The sequence below is a fragment of the Carassius auratus genome, chromosome 19 (genome assembly GCF_003368295.1).
Source record: "Carassius auratus strain Wakin chromosome 19, ASM336829v1, whole genome shotgun sequence".
In the NCBI taxonomy this organism is placed as follows: domain Eukaryota; kingdom Metazoa; phylum Chordata; class Actinopteri; order Cypriniformes; family Cyprinidae; genus Carassius; species Carassius auratus.
Window position 1 is genome coordinate 24,615,552 of NC_039261.1, and position 17,625 is coordinate 24,633,176.

Sequence of the window (17,625 nt, forward strand, 5' to 3'; positions counted from 1 at the left end):
TTTTAACTTTACCCTGGAGTTGATTTACCCTTCGTCTATGGACACGGGGATCTTCATTTAACGGACGGTGAACATCAGTCCAATGAGGCAGAATTTTAGTATTTTTCATACAGTTAAATTTTTTGTAATTAAACTGCATAAAACATACAAAGCTATAAATGTAAATTTGTTGTGAACACTCTCAAAGTCATGAGTTATCATTAAAAATATATACTTTATCATGTCAGAAACAAAGCCAAGTTGGTCTAAAGAGTGACTGTTTTTTCATTCTTTAATTTTTCTCTTTCTTTAAAAACAAAAGTAAACAACAAGAACTTTAAGTATAAAGCACTGTGATCATTATCACATTAAAATAATATAAAATATTGTTTCAGTATATTTATAGCAGGAAAGGCCCTGTCTGAACCTTATGGAAGTGACAATAGGAAAAACTGCTTTGGTAACTTTTTATAATAATTTCAACCTTTGTATCTTATAAATTTGACTTGTATGTCAATTAAACAACATTTACTTTACCTTCTATCTTTTAATTTCACTTAAAAGCTTCTGGCAAATTTCAAGTTTTATAGCTCTTCCAGAACCAGGCTTATTAGTAATTAAGGCCAATCTTTCACTCACCATTTCATGTACAAGACAGCTCTCTGACTCTCTGATTAAATCATTAACTCACCTACCTGCAAATGTATCCATTTTCTGGATTGTATTTTATATTGGTGTTTTTTTTTTTATTAATATACTTTACTATAAGCCTGATTCATTAGCACTGAAAACCAGCTTTCCTTTGCAACAAACTAAGACTTGCATTCTTTCAAGAACGTAAGCTACTATACACGTTCCTCTGTCTGGAGTATTTTCATGAACCAGAGCACAACCTAATTATGAATGATGAATAAAAATGAATGTTTATAAAAATCAACATATACGGTAAGTATATATTAAGCATTGCTATACCTCTTTTGGCATTGATGGCACTTAAGCTTCATAGCACATTTGTCAAATGGTGCTTTATAGAACCTTTTTTTAGGTAGTAGGCCATTATCATGCCATATACTACAATGTTTGAGTCAATATGCTTCTAAATGATGCTTTTATACCAAATCGTGGATTGAAAGATTCTAAATCCAGTAGCCTACTAAAAGCTTGCTGATAAAAAAAATACATTACACTTTTAAAATAGTTTAGAGCACTTTGGGGATCGCGAATCATTTGAATCAGTTCGGGAGTTCGTAGCGGGTTCGCGAATCTTTGGAGTCATTTCGGGAGTTCGTAGCGGGTTCGCGAATCATTTGAGTCAGTTCGGGAGTTCAAAGCGGGTTCGCGAATCATTTGAGTCAGTTAGCGAGTTCGTAGCGGGATCGCGAATCATAAGTTTGGGGATCGCGAATCATTTGAGTCAGTTCGGGAGTTCAAAGCGGGATCGCGAATCATTTGAGTCAGTTTGGGGATCGCGAATCATTTGAATCAGTTCGGGAGTTCGTAGCGGGTTCGCGAATCATTTGAATCAGTTAGCGAGTTCGTAGCGGGATCGCGAATCATCAGTTTGGGGATCGCGAATCATTTGAGTCAGTTCGGGAGTTCAAAGCGGGTTCGCGAATCATTTGAATCAGTTCGGGAGTTCGTAGCCGGTTCGCAAATCATTTGATTGAGTTCGGGAGTTAAAAGCGGGTTCGCAAATCATTTGAGTCAGTTTGGGAATCATAGCTGTATATGGATAGGCATTTTTAACTAATTTAGTAACTAGTTCTAATTACGTTTTCCACGTGTTAGGTGTGATACTCATTTTTTGTTTTAATGATGTGCCTTTTAACAGTATCAAGTATATTCAAAAACCAAACAAGTCGAGCCTATAAAAAGGTGCAGGCATCTAGGCTAAAGTTACATGCATAGCGTGTGCATTTTGAGTGCGTTCTTTCACTGCATTATTGGGTGTATTCAAATCCATTTATGAATGCATGTGAATGATCAGAAAATTCAAGATATGGGGGTTAGAAAATGTATATATTTATATCACTTTATGTATAACCAATATCACACGAAGAGTGCCATTTCAGTTTTTCTCCAAAAATCACCATGATTAAAATGTGATATTAAGTTACTACAAACAATAATTTAATTACTAATACTAAATGTTGCAGAATAATGTAGTATATGAATGAATAATAGCCTAAAGAAAGAGTGCCAAAAGGGTTCTTTCTTGGCATTATAGAACCTTTTTAGCATAAAAGGTTCTTTGGAGTTGAGTAAAGAACCCTATGGTTCTATATAGAACCCCAATGAACCTTTTTTCTAAGAGTGTGTCGTCATAACGTTCACCTTGGAGATTGAAAATGTTTCTTTTTTAGGACCCCAGGAGCCCAAATTCAGACCCAGAACAATAAAGGAGTTCAAATGAGGAATCTTTATATTACCAAACTGCAGGGAGAGGAAGAGTAGATATAAGTATGGTGGCCGAGACAGCTCAACTTAAGAAAACACATGCAAATTGAAAAAACATCAGCAAATGAAGAAAACATCTTCATCAGTTTGACAACACAAGTGTTGCAAATCATCACAACACATGAATATAACAAAACCCGCTGCAAATCCTTCACAACACACGCATATAACGAAATGCACTGCAAATCATCACAACACATGCATATAACGAAACGCGCTGCAAATCATCACAACACATGCATAAACGAAACGCGCTGCAAATCCTCACAGCACATGCAATAACGAAATGCACTGAAAATCCCCACAACACATGCAATTATCAAACCCGCTGCAAATAGCACTGACCACAATGGAAATGTTTCAAGGAGACCTTAAAAAGTGTCGGACCCGGCTTGGATTTGTTTATCGTGCAGTGGCTACTGGCCAGTGGAGTTGTTAGTGAACTGAAAGGTGAGGGTTTTTTTTTTAAAACACCATGATTCCTTTATCTTTTGGATATTATTAGCCTAAATAAGCTGAGTAATTGCATGATTAAATGTAAAACGTTTAATTTAATATTCTCAACTAAATATAATTTCAAGGTTAATGAAAATAAATTTGCAATGCTTGGAGCGGAGATGGAGCTTGAATAATTTGAACCACTTTAGGAGTGGGATCGCGAATCATTTGAGTCTGTTCGGGAGTTCAAAGCGGGTTCGCGAATCATTTGAGTCAGTCTGGGGATCGCAAATAATTTGAATCAGCTCGGGAGTTCGTAGCGGGTTCGCGAATCATTTGAGTCAGTTTGGGGATCGCGGATCATTTGAGTCAGTTTGGGAGTTCAAAGCGGGTTCGCGAATCATTTGAGTCAGTTCGGGAGTTCAAAGCGGGTTCGCGAATCATTTGAGTCAGTTTTGGGATATCGCGAATCATTTGAATCAGTTCGGGAGTTCAGAGCGGGATCGCGAATCATTTTAATCTGTTCGGGAGTTCGTAGTGGGTTCGCGAATCATTTGAGTCAGTTCGGGAGTTCAAAGCGGGTTCGCGAAACATTTGAGTCAGTTTTGGGATATCGCGAATCATTTGAATCAGTTCGGGAGTTCAGAGCGGGATCTCGAATCATTTTAATCTGTTCGGGAGTTCGTAGTGGGTTCGCGAATCATTTGAGTCAGTTCGGGAGTTCAAAGCGGGTTCGCGAATCATTAGAGTCAGTTTGCGAATCGCAAATCATTTGAATCAGTTCGGGAGTTCGTAGCAGGTTCGCGAATCATTTGAGTTATTTCGGGAGTTCTATGCAAGTTGAGAATCATTTGAGTCAGTTTTCGAATCGCAAATAATTTGAATCAGTTCGGGAGCTCGGAGCGGGTTCGCGAATCATTTGAGTAAGTTTGAGGATCGCGAATCATTTGAGTCATTTTTAACTAATTTAGTAGCTAGTTCTAATTACGTTTTCCAAGCGTGTTTAGGTGTGATATGTGAACTCGTATTTTTTGTTTTAATGATGTGGCTTTTAACAGTATCAAGTATATTCAAAAACTAAACAAATCGTGCCTAAAAAGTGCAGGCCTCTAAGCTTATGTAAAATTACATGATGAAGTCATACTAGTGCGCATGTGCATTTTGAGTGCTTTCTTTCACTGCATTATTCGGTGTATTCAAATACATTTATGAATGCATGTGAATGATCAGAAAATTCAAGATATGGGGGTTAGAAAATGTATATATTTATATCATTTTATGTAGTTAATCAATATCACACGAAGAGTGCCATTTCAGTTTTTCTACAGAAATCAGCATGATTAAAATGTGATATTAAGTTATTACAAACAATAATTTATTTACAAATACAAAATGTTGCAGAATAATGTAATATATGAATGAACAATAGCCTAAAGAAAGAGTGCCAAAAGGGTTCTTTCTTGTCATTATAGAACCTTTTTAGCATAAAAGGTTCTTTGGAGTTGACTAAAGAACCCTATGGTTCTATATAGAACCCCAATGAACCCTTTTTTCTAAGAGTGTACTGTCTGCCAGCCCTGTCGTTCCCCTATCTGACACGTTCCCAGTGCTGGAGTTGCGACTTGATGTGTGTGTGGGAAGTGCATGCCACCCCTGAGAGCCCGGAGGCTCAGAAATACACACCCACTCTCCCACTCCTGCCTGCTCCACTGCTGTCATGGCAGCCCCTCTGCTTACCCTCAGCCCACTATCTCAGGCTCTTCCACCTGCTCCGACACCATCAGTCGGTCCCCTGGAGTCGTCACCTCCTCCCGTCTCCACCATGGCTCCTAACTCAGGTGGTCCGTCCTCCATCCAGGCCTACTCCCAAGGTCCCATCTCTCCTTACCTCTGTTGTTTCTATGGTCTTCTCGGAGGGGGGTGAAATGTCGGACTTGTGTTCCTGTTTTGTGTTTCTGTCCAAGTGTGATCCCCGTGACCCAGTTTCTCCCTTGTTTGATTGTGTTCATTTGATTCAGGTGTGTCTTGACAGTTACTCTCATTTCGTTCTGTATATAAAGTGTATGCGCTATGTTCCCTGTCTGGTGTTGTTAGTTTCCTGATGATTCTACATGTGTTTCCTGCCTAACCTGTGTAACCCTTAGATGTTTAATAAAGTCTGTTATCCTGAATCTCCTTCGTCTTTGCGCTCCTTAACTCTCTCACATTAAGCGACCCTGACACTTTCCCTTTAAATATCAGAACAGACCGACAGATAAAGCTGTGATTCCTCATGAATCTTTTCATGGCTTTTCACCTTTAACTATTTATTAACTGCTGGTTATACTGGTTCTGCAAGTACAAAGCTGATTTAAATTCCCACCCCATTTTAAAGACATGAGCTAGCCTGATCTCATTTGTTAAAGAAATTTTTGTAGTACATTGCTTATAATTCACTTTCTTTTCTTTGCGTTTAATATGTCGTATTGACACTTACAAATTGGATTTTTCTCTTCCCACAAAGAAACCATAACAAAATTGAAAAACTTTATTGATAAATACATTTGTTTTTTTTTGTTTTTAAATACATAATTTTAGTGATACAGATTAATTTCTGCTCTTCCAGTGTCACTTATTGTCTGTGCCAAGCATTGCTGCCTCAGCTCTCTGGTGTGTTTGAAGAGTGAGTTGCAGCTTCCAGTATCTGAGATACAGCCACATCAGACTCCCATTCCTGCGCTTATCTGTGTTGAGATACTCAGCACAACTGCGATCATTCTTGAAAATATCCCTGAGTCCGTCCTCCATATGCAGATGTGCAAGAAGTGGTTCTTTGGCTGTATAAATCAATAGGTCTTTCTCCATCTCCACCCTCCTTGTACGGTGAACGAAAATACTGCAAAAGGCTCTCTGTCTTTCCATCAGCCTGTATTCTACATCATTCAGAACTGCTAAAGCAATCTGCTCTCGTCCTTTTTCAATTTCCAGAGCTTTTTGAAACAGTCTACGTAGTTCACTTTTCTCTTCCAACCTCATGTAACAATGTTCTTCATTGAGTTTCAGATTCTGGAAAGCCAGGGCTTGAAGATTGATCTCACCTTTGGCATCCTGAATTTCCGTTTGAAACTGATTGGACCAGATCCATCCTAAGAAAGTGAGACAAAACACCCCCCAGAAAACAACAAAATAAATCAAATGTATTATTATTTATTCATTTTTACTTGTAATCAATCAGTCAGTTTAAGGAAATGTGCCATATGTAATATTGAAAGCTAGGGGTTAAAATAGGTACTACAAATTAAAAATATTGGCGAAGGAGAGTTGTCACTCGCCACTCCTCCTTATTGCTCACGGTGGTTGCCAGATTAAGGATCAGTTGATAGTTTCGTACAGTATATTTAATGTGCACTCTGGCAACCTGGGGTGTCAAAATACTACAAGGTAAATTGGCAGATGGTGGAATCACAAAAACAAAAACAAAAACAGATATTCCGACATGGAACATGTTTTTCAAAATAGAATAACTGGCTTTTTGGTGAGTAACCTTTGAGAACTTATGCTTTAGTACAGTCAAAAAAATGACATACAGCACTTTTAAGGCTGATGATACACGGGGCAACTTTTTGAGCAATCTTGCCTGTCAGCTTTTTTTTTTTATAATGATGTTTTGGCACTTTTCCCAATGGGCAACAAACCTCTATCTGGATCATTTGGATCGGTCATGGGCCCTGTGTCACCTGGTGGCCTGCTGTATCTCCATGTATCATCAGCCTAAGGGCATTTGTGTTGTGTAGTACATACCAAAGGCAGAGAGTCCCAGCATGGGCACCAGGAAGGCATAGTATTTCCACTTGCTTCTGTCACCATCACCACCATCCTGTCTCTCTGGTATTGCCATTGACTCAAATCTAATCTTCTTTAGTTCAACATAAAATTTTAAATCTTAATGACATAAATTAATTGTTTGAATAGCACTTAAACACTTAAGAGATTAAGCCATATAATTTGAATTAAATATCAGTAGTAAAATTATTTTAACACTGAAAGTAATGCAAAGTTAGTTTAAGTGGCAGATCAGGTCAGAGTCGTCAGACATTGGAAAAGAGAACAAATCAGTAAGAGAATACCACCATCTGAGTCATTTTGTTTGCTGGTTGCATGAAGAAAGAAAATCAACAAAAGTAGTTTTTTAGCAAAATGTTCAAGCAAGTGTGGTAGCTTTATATATACATGACCCAACTCTAATATATATTTTTAAAAAATCGTTTTAGACCCTGTCATAATACAGTATGTAAAATTAAACAATTTTAAGTCTATCATGTAATACGTAAGATTAACTTACCTTCTCTTTAAGGATCAGAACAGACTGACAATATAAAGCTATCCACCCTGACCTATTTTAGCACTAGTTAAACAGGTTCTGCAAATGCAAAGCTTCTTTTCTTTGGAGCAATTTTATTTGTTAAAATATTTTGCTGTGCATTGCACAGGGGAAGTCGTGGCCTAATGGTTAGAGGGTTGGACTCCCAATCGAAGGGTTGTGGGTTCTAGTCTCGGGCCGGACGGAATTGTGGGTGGGGGTAGTGCATGAACAGCTCTCTTTCCACCTTCAATACCACGACTTAGGTGCCCTTGAGCAAGGCATCGAACCCCCAACTGCTCCCCGGGCGCCGCAGCATAAATGGCTGCCCACTGCTCCGGGTGTGTGCTCACAGTGTGTGTGTGTGTGTGTTCACTGCTCTGTGTGTGTGCATTTCGGATGGGTTAAATGCAGAGCACAAATTCTGAGTATGGGTCACCATACTTGGCTGAATGTCACTTCACTTTCACTTTCACACTGCAGTCAGGAATTTTCTTTTAATTAAAATGGCACCTTCTATCTTCTTTGCATTTCACTTCTGTTCTTGCTTTCTATTAAACTTGGCTTTGTAAATTCATTTGAATGGCATTGTCTCTGTTACAAATTGTTTATGTCCATTCTGTTTTGTGTTCACTGGAGAAAGTAATATTATGGACTCATATTTTAGCCTGAAGCAATGGTTTGAAGCTAAAATGACTTGATGAAGGATTTGTTTCTTACAAACATGCAGTTTTTCCCTGCACAAGATGTTTACTGATGGACTGGAGTGCTGTGGATTGCTTGTGGATTGCTTGTGGATTATTGTGATGTTTTTATTGTTTGGACTCAATCTGACGGCACTCATTCACTGCAGAGGACCCACTGCTGACAAATGAATTAATGGTACATTTCTCCAAATCTGTTCTGATGAAGAAGAAAAAAACACATCTATCGTAAAGCAAATGTTAATTTTGGGCATTATTATTCTGGGCATTATTAACTTTCAACTTTATTTATTTATAAAGCACTTTTAATACCACTATGTGGAAATGCAAAGTGCTGTACAGGAAGACTATATAAAAATACAAGAATAAAATCAAGCATAAAACATCATAAACATACAAACACGACAACAACTAACAAATTACAAAACATTTTTAAATGCTAATAAAAACAAATGTGTTTTAAGTTCACTCTGAAATACAGGAAGTGTAAGGAGAACTTTTTACAGACAGAGAAAGGTCATTCCTAAGCCTTGGAGCAGCAACAGAAAAGGCCTGATCGCCTTTGCATTTTAAACGAGATTGAGGAACCATCAGATGTACCCGTTTATTTGAATGCAAAGACCTATTGGATTGATGCAAACTGATTAAATCTGAAATATACGTACTAAACCATGCAAAGCTTTAAAACTTAAAGCGCATCTCAGGGCCTGCTTTACCCTCTATGAAAGACATCAACCTCAAACGCTGTAATAGCAGAGCTGTTAAAATCATTAAGGATGATAACCATCCTGGTAAATGTCTTTTCATTTTGCTGCCATCTGGTAAGCGCTTCTGTAGCCTGATGGCAGAAATGAGAGACTTAGGAGGAGCTTCTTCCCCCAATCCATCAAGCTCCTAAATTCAAACTCAGTCTCTTAACTTCTACATTACTTCACTTAATTATCAGCAATATACTTAACATACTGACATTGTCACTAGCACACAGCAGTTTCTATAATGTTTTGTGGGTTTTTTTTTTGTATATTTACCTTTTTTTTTTACTACTGCAATGTAAATACCCTGTACAACCTGTTTGCACATTCTTCTCTTCCTGATTATCTTAATATTTACAGTAAAAGTCTACAGTATACTGTCCTGCACATTTTATTTCATAAGCATTTTATTTTATTCTCTCTTTTATTTTTTTTTCAAACCATATTTATACATAATTCTTTTTGTGTGTTTGTATTCTTTAATAATTGCATTGTCCATGGAACGGATTTGACTTAAATTTCACTGCTGGTCATATGCTCTCCATTTAACCATGTATGTGACAAATAAAAAATTTTGAATCTTGAATATCTACACCATAGACTGTATGTGTGTGTGAACCTGAAACAGAAACGATTTATTCATTGGTTACCTGGGTCTTCAGTTTATGATTAGCTCACCTCACCTCTAATCTGAAGTCTAATTTCATTACTGCAATGTTAATTTCTAGCTAGAACTGACATAAAAAAGTGGGAAACGTTGATCAAAAATATACATTTACACACAAACTGACCACCGTGAATTAGACCAATTCCAGTAAAGAACCTGTAGAATTTTGCGCATGCGCGACTGAACGAATCACTCCTCGAGATGACTCGTTCTTCCCGAGTCACATGAAAGATTCGAACGAATCGTTCAAGAACGACCCAGCACTACTTTCCCATGTGTTTCAGTCAGAATCGAGCAACATGGCTGCTGTCTGCGCTGCCTCTCGTCTTTTAGGGAGAAAGATTGTATCATCTAAAGCTGTAAGTCCTCTCTTATACTTTGCATACTTTGCATTTGTAATGTCATGTGTCCAGTGAACTCTGAAAGTTTGAATTCTTTATACTCAGACGTCGCTATGCTCTATTGTAGTCTGTTATGTGTTGGTTTTGTAACATCAGCTGCTCGGTTAAGTAACACTGTTATGTAGTATATCAGTAACGTTACCTTTGTTATATGAGTGGACGTTTTATGTGGTGCTGTTTTATTAATGGAGCTTGTCTTTTAGCAGGGATGCTTGAGGCTTTTTCACCTAATGTATTGTGACATGATATAGACGTAAAGATGAGATAGTTTGTTAACAGGAATCCATTGAAGGTCAAGCAGAATATTAGCATTAGCCATGTTATGTTGAATGCTCCTTGTGTTAGATATTATCTCTTTTTAAGTGTCTGTACTCTGTATGCATGGGTTTTATTCGGTTTAACCTCAAGTATTCTCAAACATGCTCCAACCTATATTTTATCTATATATTACAGTTAAACTAACGTATAAGCAGAAGTCTTGCTGTTATGTCATCAGAATAGACATTTGAATAATGTGTGAATACTGTTGTGTTGCAAAAATAAATGAAGAAAAAATCAAGCAGGAGGGAGGTGAAGATGAATATAAATAAATTATATCTATTTTAAATAGTTGAAACATTCATTTTCTGTAAAGCTGCTTTAAAACTTTGTCTGTACAATTATATTTAGATTGAATTGGACTAATCAGTAGAAGGTTAAGCATTGCAATATACAAACATAGTTAAACATCACAGATGTGACTTTGCGTAGGTTTTTGACTATTAGAAACACTTTTTGTTGCTTCACCAGCTGCCTGCAGTGTGTCAGGCGAGCAACCGCAAGCTGCATTTCTCAATCTATGGGAAAAAGGGAGATGCAAAAGTGTCAGATGGTGTAAGTATGTATAATACTTCCTTGTTTGGTTTCATTAGCTTTCATTTTGACAGTTATATGCACACATGAGCTAGATAGACTGGTGTCCTTGTGTGCTGATGGTGTTGTCTGTATTCTCCTCAGATCTCCACTCAGTATCCAGTAGTAGATCATGAGTTTGATGCGGTCGTGGTTGGAGCCGGTGGTGCAGGACTGCGTGCGGCGTTCGGTCTGTCGGAGGCTGGTTTTAACACTGCCTGTGTCACCAAACTTTTCCCCACCCGCTCACACACGGTGGCCGCTCAGGTTTGAGATTTCCTCTAGTAACAAAACAGTCTGTCCTCTTATACCCTCTCATATACTTCAGCAGCACAACCTGTCTCTCATCAGGATTTATGCTAGGTTTTACAAATCAGGTTTTGCTGATATGCATTGTAGGTAATTCCTAAATCTAGGACAATAAATATTGAGACTGAGATGCATCAGATTCATGTGATTTGTTCAGGAAAAGAGTGAATTAAAACAGTTCTTAGACTGTCTGATTTTCAGCTAAAGAAGTCTAAAGTTCACAGTGAAGTTCAACCTTTGGAACTATACATCTGATAATCTTAGACCAATCTGAAAAAAATAAACGCACTGATAAGTGGGCTGTTTTAATTGTTGTTTGAACTAATACTTCATTAATATTCTCTTAGAATATATAGCTGGTCTTAATTTATATGTTTTTATATATAAAATATAAAATGAAAACAATATTATATTATGTATTTTATTATAAATATATATTTATATCACTGTTTATTTTTTACATATGTTATATATATATATATATATATATATATATATATATATATATATATATATATATATATATATATATATATATATATATATATATATGAAAAATTTAATTAATTAAATATTAATTAAAATTAATATTATGAATAAATGTATTTAACCTAAAAATAAAATATGTTTGAGAAGTATATACATGCATGCGTATTTATATGTACATAATAAATATACACAGTATACACACACATTCTGTAAACGATTATTTTTAATCTTTTGACCAGTCCAAGATATATATATTAAAAATGAGAGCTTTCTTGTTTCTTTTCCTTTATAAAATAGGGTGGAATTAATGCTGCATTGGGCAACATGGAGGAGGACGACTGGCGTTGGCACTTTTATGACACAGTGAAGGGATCTGATTGGCTGGGAGACCAGGATGCTATTCACTACATGACCGAGCAGGCTCCTGCTGCAGTGGTGGAGGTGAGAGACACTGCCGCTGTCACCTTCACTGTCAGGACAATAGATGAGAAGAAGAGTTTCTGACCTCTCGTTTCTCTGTCTCTAACTCAAGCATTATAACTCTCAATATGATCGTGATTCCCATCTGTGTGTTTTCAGCTGGAGAACTTCGGTATGCCGTTCAGCCGTACTGAGGAAGGGAGGATCTATCAGCGTGCCTTCGGAGGACAGAGTCTGAAGTTCGGTAAAGGAGGTCAGGCTCACAGGTGCTGCTGTGTGGCGGACAGGACGGGTCACTCTCTTCTTCACACACTCTATGGACGGGTGAGTGAGAGTCTGAGGATGTGATCTGGGCTGATGTTCCAGATTACAATCCTAGTAGAAGTTACCAAACAATTCAGGTTGAGGCCTGTCTGAGTGTGTGTGTGCTGGTGTCTAGTCTCTAAGGTATGACACCAGTTACTTTGTGGAGTATTTTGCCCTGGATCTGCTGATGGAGGATGGAGAGTGTAAGGGAGTCATTGCACTGTGCATGGAGGACGGGTCCATCCACCGATTCAGAGCCAAGAACACAGTCATTGCCACTGGGTGAGGGAAATAATCAGGTTTCATGTCTTAAAGTTGTTCCAAACCTGTATGAACACAGAAGAAGATATTTTATAGAACGTGGGTAACCAAAGAATTCCTGGAACCCATTGATTTTCCATGATGAGGGACCAGCAACTATTTAGTTACCCACATTTTTCAAAATATCTTTTTATTTCAAGCGTTCACCAGAAGAAATAAATTCATGCCAGTCTGAATAAATGATGGATTGATTTTTGGATAAACTATCCCCTTAAGCAATCAGCAGTGTTGTTTTAGTATTATTTATATACTAATAAAGTGTTTATTAATATTTTGAATTAGTTTAATTTTTATGTTTTCATTTTAGAATAAAAAGTTTTTATTTTAGATTTAGTAATCTTCTTATGTACTTTTAATAGTTTTTATTTATTATTAGTGGTAATATTTTATTTAAATTTAATCATTTATTTTATTTCAAATAGTTTATATATTTATTTCTAATTAAAGTCATTTATCTAATATATAAATTTCAGGTTTATTTCATTAAGATTATAAGTGTAATATTTTAGTTTTGATTTAGTTAACAATAACACTAGTATTCAGAGGGACTCTTTAAAACTAAAAGATAAAACAGTTTTTTTCCCAAAACTAGTTTTTAATTAAATCTTTATAAGTGTGTTCGATTGTTTGAATTTATTTACATTGTTATAATTGAGACTCTTTTATTTAAAAGTATCTTATAACCGTGTGTGTTATTATATCATACATCTATAGATATTGATTGTGTTTTCTCTGCAGAGGTTATGGCCGCACATACTTCAGCTGTACTTCAGCCCACACCAGCACAGGAGACGGGAATGCCATGGTGACCCGTGCTGGACTGCCCTGCCAGGATCTCGAATTTGTGCAGTTCCACCCCACGGGTGAGCTCCATCTTTCATAAGCCTGGACAAGTCCTTTAGACTACCGTGAATCTGTAACATCTCTTGGACTTTGGCAATATCTAACTGTTATATATTACAGCTGTGCTGATAAATATCCAGCTCTTCCTCGTCCTCAGTTTTAAATGACGTGACCTCTGAGTTATTTCTCTTAGGGATCTATGGAGCCGGATGCCTGATCACAGAGGGGTGCCGTGGAGAGGGGGGGATCCTGATCAACAGTGAAGGAGAGAGGTTCATGGAGCGATACGCACCCAATGCTAAAGATCTGGCCTCTAGGGATGTGGTGTCACGGTCCATGACCATCGAGATTAGGGAAGGGAGGTAAACTGACTTCCTTTTTACTGTAATCTCAGTATGTGACTTAGTTCCTTCATTTTAATGCACTTTTTGGTATTGCTAGTTTGTTGTTAAAGTCACCTTCACAGACAGTGTGTGACTGAATAATATATGAACTGGTGATGAGTTAAAAAAAGAGTTTCCACCCTGTTCCCTCCAGAGGTGTTGGTCCAGATAAAGACCACGTCTACCTGCAGCTCCATCATCTTCCGCCCCAGCAGCTCGCTGCTCGCCTGCCCGGCATCTCTGAGACCGCCATGATCTTTGCTGGAGTGGACGTCACAAAAGAGCCCATCCCAGTGTTACCCACCGTCCACTACAACATGGGCGGCATCCCCACCAACTACAAGGGACAGGTATTGTGAATGTGATGCATGACTGTTACTATTGCTAGTGCATAAGTGAATGAACTCCTAATGCTGAAGTAATACAATATGAGTATGTTATTTGTACTGCACTGTTTGTCCTAGCACCATTTATTTGTGCCCACTGTATTATATTAGAACTGTAATTGTTGATTGAACAACTGAACTTGTCATTTAATTTTTTTTAAAGGAATATTTTTCTTCAGGATTGATTAAATTGCAAAAAACATTACATTTTAAATTTACAATTTAAAAATACAAAAATGTTTTTTTTTTTTTTCAGTAAATCCATAAGGGTAAATGGAATTAAACTATGCAAATCATTAGCTTTTTTCAATTTTTTATTTATTTAAGACATACAGCCATTTAAAATAAAAATGTTCATGTATGGAATGTCAAGTGTCAAATGCTTTTTATAAAATTATATATGACTTAATTTTGTTGATAAAAGCCTGTTCATGAACCAGTGCAGTATAAAAATGAAATACCTTTTCATCTTAAAATGAAAGTTTATACAAGTTCATATCAGAGTAACATTTTTGTTGTTATATTGTAAGAAATAAACATGTAGATTTCCATGAATTGTTTTTTTTTAGAGCAATCAGGAGTTATAAATTCAACAAAATGTAAAAATATTTTGCTGTAACTGTATTAAAAAATTATTAAGCTACGACTGTTTTAAAAAGAAAAAGATTCTTTGCATCCAAACGGACCCAAATTGGGAAAATAGTATACAGATTTTGAATGCATTATGAACACAACTGGTTAAATCTCTGTTTGGAAGTACCCCTCATCATGAGAACATGATGCTAATATCATCTCTGTAATCGTGACAGGTCATCACTCATGAGAACGGAGAGGATATGGTGGTGCCAGGTCTGTACGCCTGCGGTGAGGCCGGCTGTGCATCGGTGCACGGTGCAAATCGTCTGGGTGCAAACTCACTGCTGGATCTGGTTGTGTTTGGACGCGCTTGTGCCCTGACCATTGCTGACACAAACACTCCAGGTAGCTTCAATAAACACCCTGAAATGGTGAAGGAATGCTTGATAATTGCCTTTTTTTTAGACACAAGACACCATCCTGAAAAGAAGTAATTATTTACATATTTAGTAAAGTTGTTTTACATGCAGTTGTGATTTGTTTATCTATCTTTCTTTCTTTCAGGAGAGAAGCTTTCCCCGCTGAAACCCAATGCAGGAGAAGCATCTGTCGCCAATCTGGACAAGATCCGCTTTGCTAACGGCAGTACCAGGACCTCCGAGATCAGACTGAATATGCAGAAGGTCCGTCGCCTCTCTGCAGTTCTTAATTTCTGAAACCATCCTAAAATTATTAACGAACTGAATTGAACAGAATTGAAGCATACGCTAGCCTTATCTCATAATTTAGGATGATCTCAAGTGGTTATAATAAAATAGTAATTTCAGAGTAACTGAATCTGTATTTTGTTTTTTGGACCTCAGACCATGCAGAATCACGCTGCTGTGTTCCGCACCGGAGACGTCCTAAAGGAGGGTTGTGAAAAGATGGACTCCGTCTACAAGTCTCTGGATGACATCAAGACATTTGACCGAGGTCAGAGAAGACTGGAGTAAATTAGAAATCAAGTATCTCTGTGCTCACATCCAATTTTCGTTCAGTGCTGAATCAAAGGGACAGACGGGATTTTGGTTTTAAATAAATGCTGTTCTTTCTATTCAAAGAATCCAATCAAATCATGATTTCCACAAAAATATGAAGCAGCATAACTTTCAACATTGATAATAATCAGAAATATTAGAATGATTTCTGAAGGATCATGTGACACTAAAGTCTTGAGTATCACAGGAATATATTACATTAAGATACTTAAAAACATTCAAAAAAACATAAATGTAAGAACTGACTCCAAACTTTTGAATGGTATCTGCATTACTATATTAAAAAGGTGTTATTGCTGCAAAATGATGGTTCTTATAGCCTTTGTGCTGGTTTTGTGTGTTCAGGCATCGTGTGGAACACTGATCTGGTGGAGACTCTGGAGCTGCAGAATCTGATGTTGAACGCTGTGCAGACAATCGTCGCCGCTGAGGCGCGTAAAGAGAGCAGAGGAGCTCATGCACGCGAGGACTTCAAGGTCAACTTTCTGAATCCAGCATGCTTGTCTCAAGACAGGGTTCTGTAAATTTACAAAGCTGCGTTTTAGTGCTCTGTACCTTATTATTTAACCTTTTAAAAATAGTGTGTTAGCTTTTGAAAATGGAAATGTTTCTTTACTTGCAATTTGTAATCTTGCATCTTAAAATAATAGTTATAGGAATCAAGATGTAGATGAGTTTGTTTCTTTATCGGAACAGATTTGGAGAAATTAAGCATTAAACCACTTGCTCACCAATTGATCCACTGCAGTGAATGGGTGCCGTCAGAATGAGAGTCCAAACAACTGATGCACAAGTAATCCTCACCACTTCAGTCCGAGTGGGAAAAAAAAAGATGTGGATTGTGGAGTACTAATAAATTATTCTGGTGTTTTTATCAACTGTTTGGACTCTCATTCCGACGGCACCCATTCACTGCAGAGAATCCATTGCTGATCAAGTCATGTAATGCTAAATTTATCCAAACCTGTTTCTAATGAAAAAACAAACTCATTTATAATCTTGGATGGCCTGAGGATGAAAGCATCTTCTGCATATTTTCATTTTTTGGTGAACTATTCCTTCAATATGCATCGCAAAGTTAAAGACAAAACTGTTATGTGGATGATATGGTCTTGGCTTAAATGGTTTTGTTATGCTGTTTTTCGTAAAGGACCGTGTGGATGAGTACGATTACTCCAAGCCTCTGCAGGGACAAGAGAAGAAGCCTTTCGAGCAGCACTGGAGGAAACACACAATGTCCTACGTGGATCCCAAGACAGGAAAGGTATATATATCATAAACCTTTTAGTTAGTCTGCATACAGGAAGAAGGATGTAAAAAAAAGTGTACGTTAGTATGAGCTAACATGTATGAACTCTTGTTTCAGGTTACTCTGGAGTACAGACCTGTGATTGACAACTCTCTGAACGCAGAAGAGTGTGCTGCTATTCCCCCTGCAATCCGCTCCTATTAAACGCTTCTTAATGTGCCCCAGCTGACTTCGTCCTTTTGTTTATTTATAATCAGCCAATAATTAAACGAATATAGTGTTATTGACAGGCTACACCTTAATTAAATATGACCAGAGTAAGACTCAAATATCTCAAAATTCGAACAATAAAGTTGAAATACCATTGCACTAGTCAGGATCCATGAAAAAGATTCATCTGTTCTATAACTGAAGACAAAAACAGCTTTGTTATTAATGCTGTTAAGAAGCACTTGCACATTATGGAAAATTAATTGAATTAGTCAACCCGTTAACTTAGCAGTTTGTAATGCTAATGAAATGTTCGGTTTCATATGTATTTGACCTCGTGGCCTTCCATTCTTGAAAATACACCTCATCTGTATGTAAAGTTCTGTACATCTTGCATGTTATATGTTTTGTATGTTCTGTTTAAACGCAATAAAGATGATCCAGTGATAATGATTGGGACTGGAA

At 37.2% G+C, this 17,625-nt stretch overlaps 2 protein-coding genes across 2 annotated transcripts; one reads left to right on the plus strand and one right to left on the minus strand.

Annotated features, from left to right (window-relative positions):
• Nucleotides 1-5,261: 5,261 nt before the first annotated feature.
• Nucleotides 5,262-7,246, minus strand: LOC113120291 (coiled-coil domain-containing protein 127-like). The gene is made up of 3 exons (XM_026290199.1): nt 7,196-7,246; nt 6,655-6,766; nt 5,262-5,999 (listed from the first exon to the last, which is right to left on the minus strand). The coding sequence occupies exons 2-3, from the start codon at nt 6,749-6,751 to the stop codon at nt 5,482-5,484; spliced, it is 615 nt and encodes a 204-aa protein (XP_026145984.1). The 5' UTR covers nt 6,752-6,766; nt 7,196-7,246; the 3' UTR covers nt 5,262-5,481.
• Nucleotides 7,247-9,580: 2,334 nt separating this feature from the next.
• On the plus strand, nt 9,581-17,625 carry LOC113119908 (succinate dehydrogenase [ubiquinone] flavoprotein subunit, mitochondrial-like). The gene is made up of 15 exons (XM_026289624.1): nt 9,581-9,695; nt 10,527-10,610; nt 10,734-10,895; nt 11,724-11,867; nt 12,006-12,170; nt 12,286-12,434; nt 13,212-13,336; nt 13,510-13,678; nt 13,854-14,049; nt 14,895-15,066; nt 15,226-15,344; nt 15,525-15,636; nt 16,047-16,177; nt 16,852-16,965; nt 17,068-17,625. Exons 1-15 carry the CDS (start codon nt 9,636-9,638, stop codon nt 17,152-17,154), a joined length of 1,989 nt encoding a protein of 662 aa, XP_026145409.1. The 5' UTR covers nt 9,581-9,635; the 3' UTR covers nt 17,155-17,625.

What these genes read in the sequence shown, in the direction of transcription:
- LOC113119908 (XM_026289624.1), top strand. Translation starts at nt 9,636, where the DNA reads ATGGCTGCTGTCTGCGCTGCCTCTCGTCTTTTAGGGAGAAAGATTGTA. An exon ending in AGATTGTATCATCTAAAGCT is followed by an intron (nt 9,696 to 10,526) that starts GTAAGTCCTCTC and finishes TTGCTTCACCAG; the next exon opens with CTGCCTGCAGTGTGTCAGGC. An exon ending in TTCACACACTCTATGGACGG is followed by an intron (nt 12,171 to 12,285) that starts GTGAGTGAGAGT and finishes GCTGGTGTCTAG; the next exon opens with TCTCTAAGGTATGACACCAG.
- LOC113120291 (XM_026290199.1), bottom strand. Translation starts at nt 6,751, where the DNA reads ATGGCAATACCAGAGAGACAGGATGGTGGTGATGGTGACAGAAGCAAG. An exon ending in GCTGGGACTCTCTGCCTTTG is followed by an intron (nt 6,000 to 6,654) that starts GTATGTACTACA and finishes TCACTTTCTTAG; the next exon opens with GATGGATCTGGTCCAATCAG.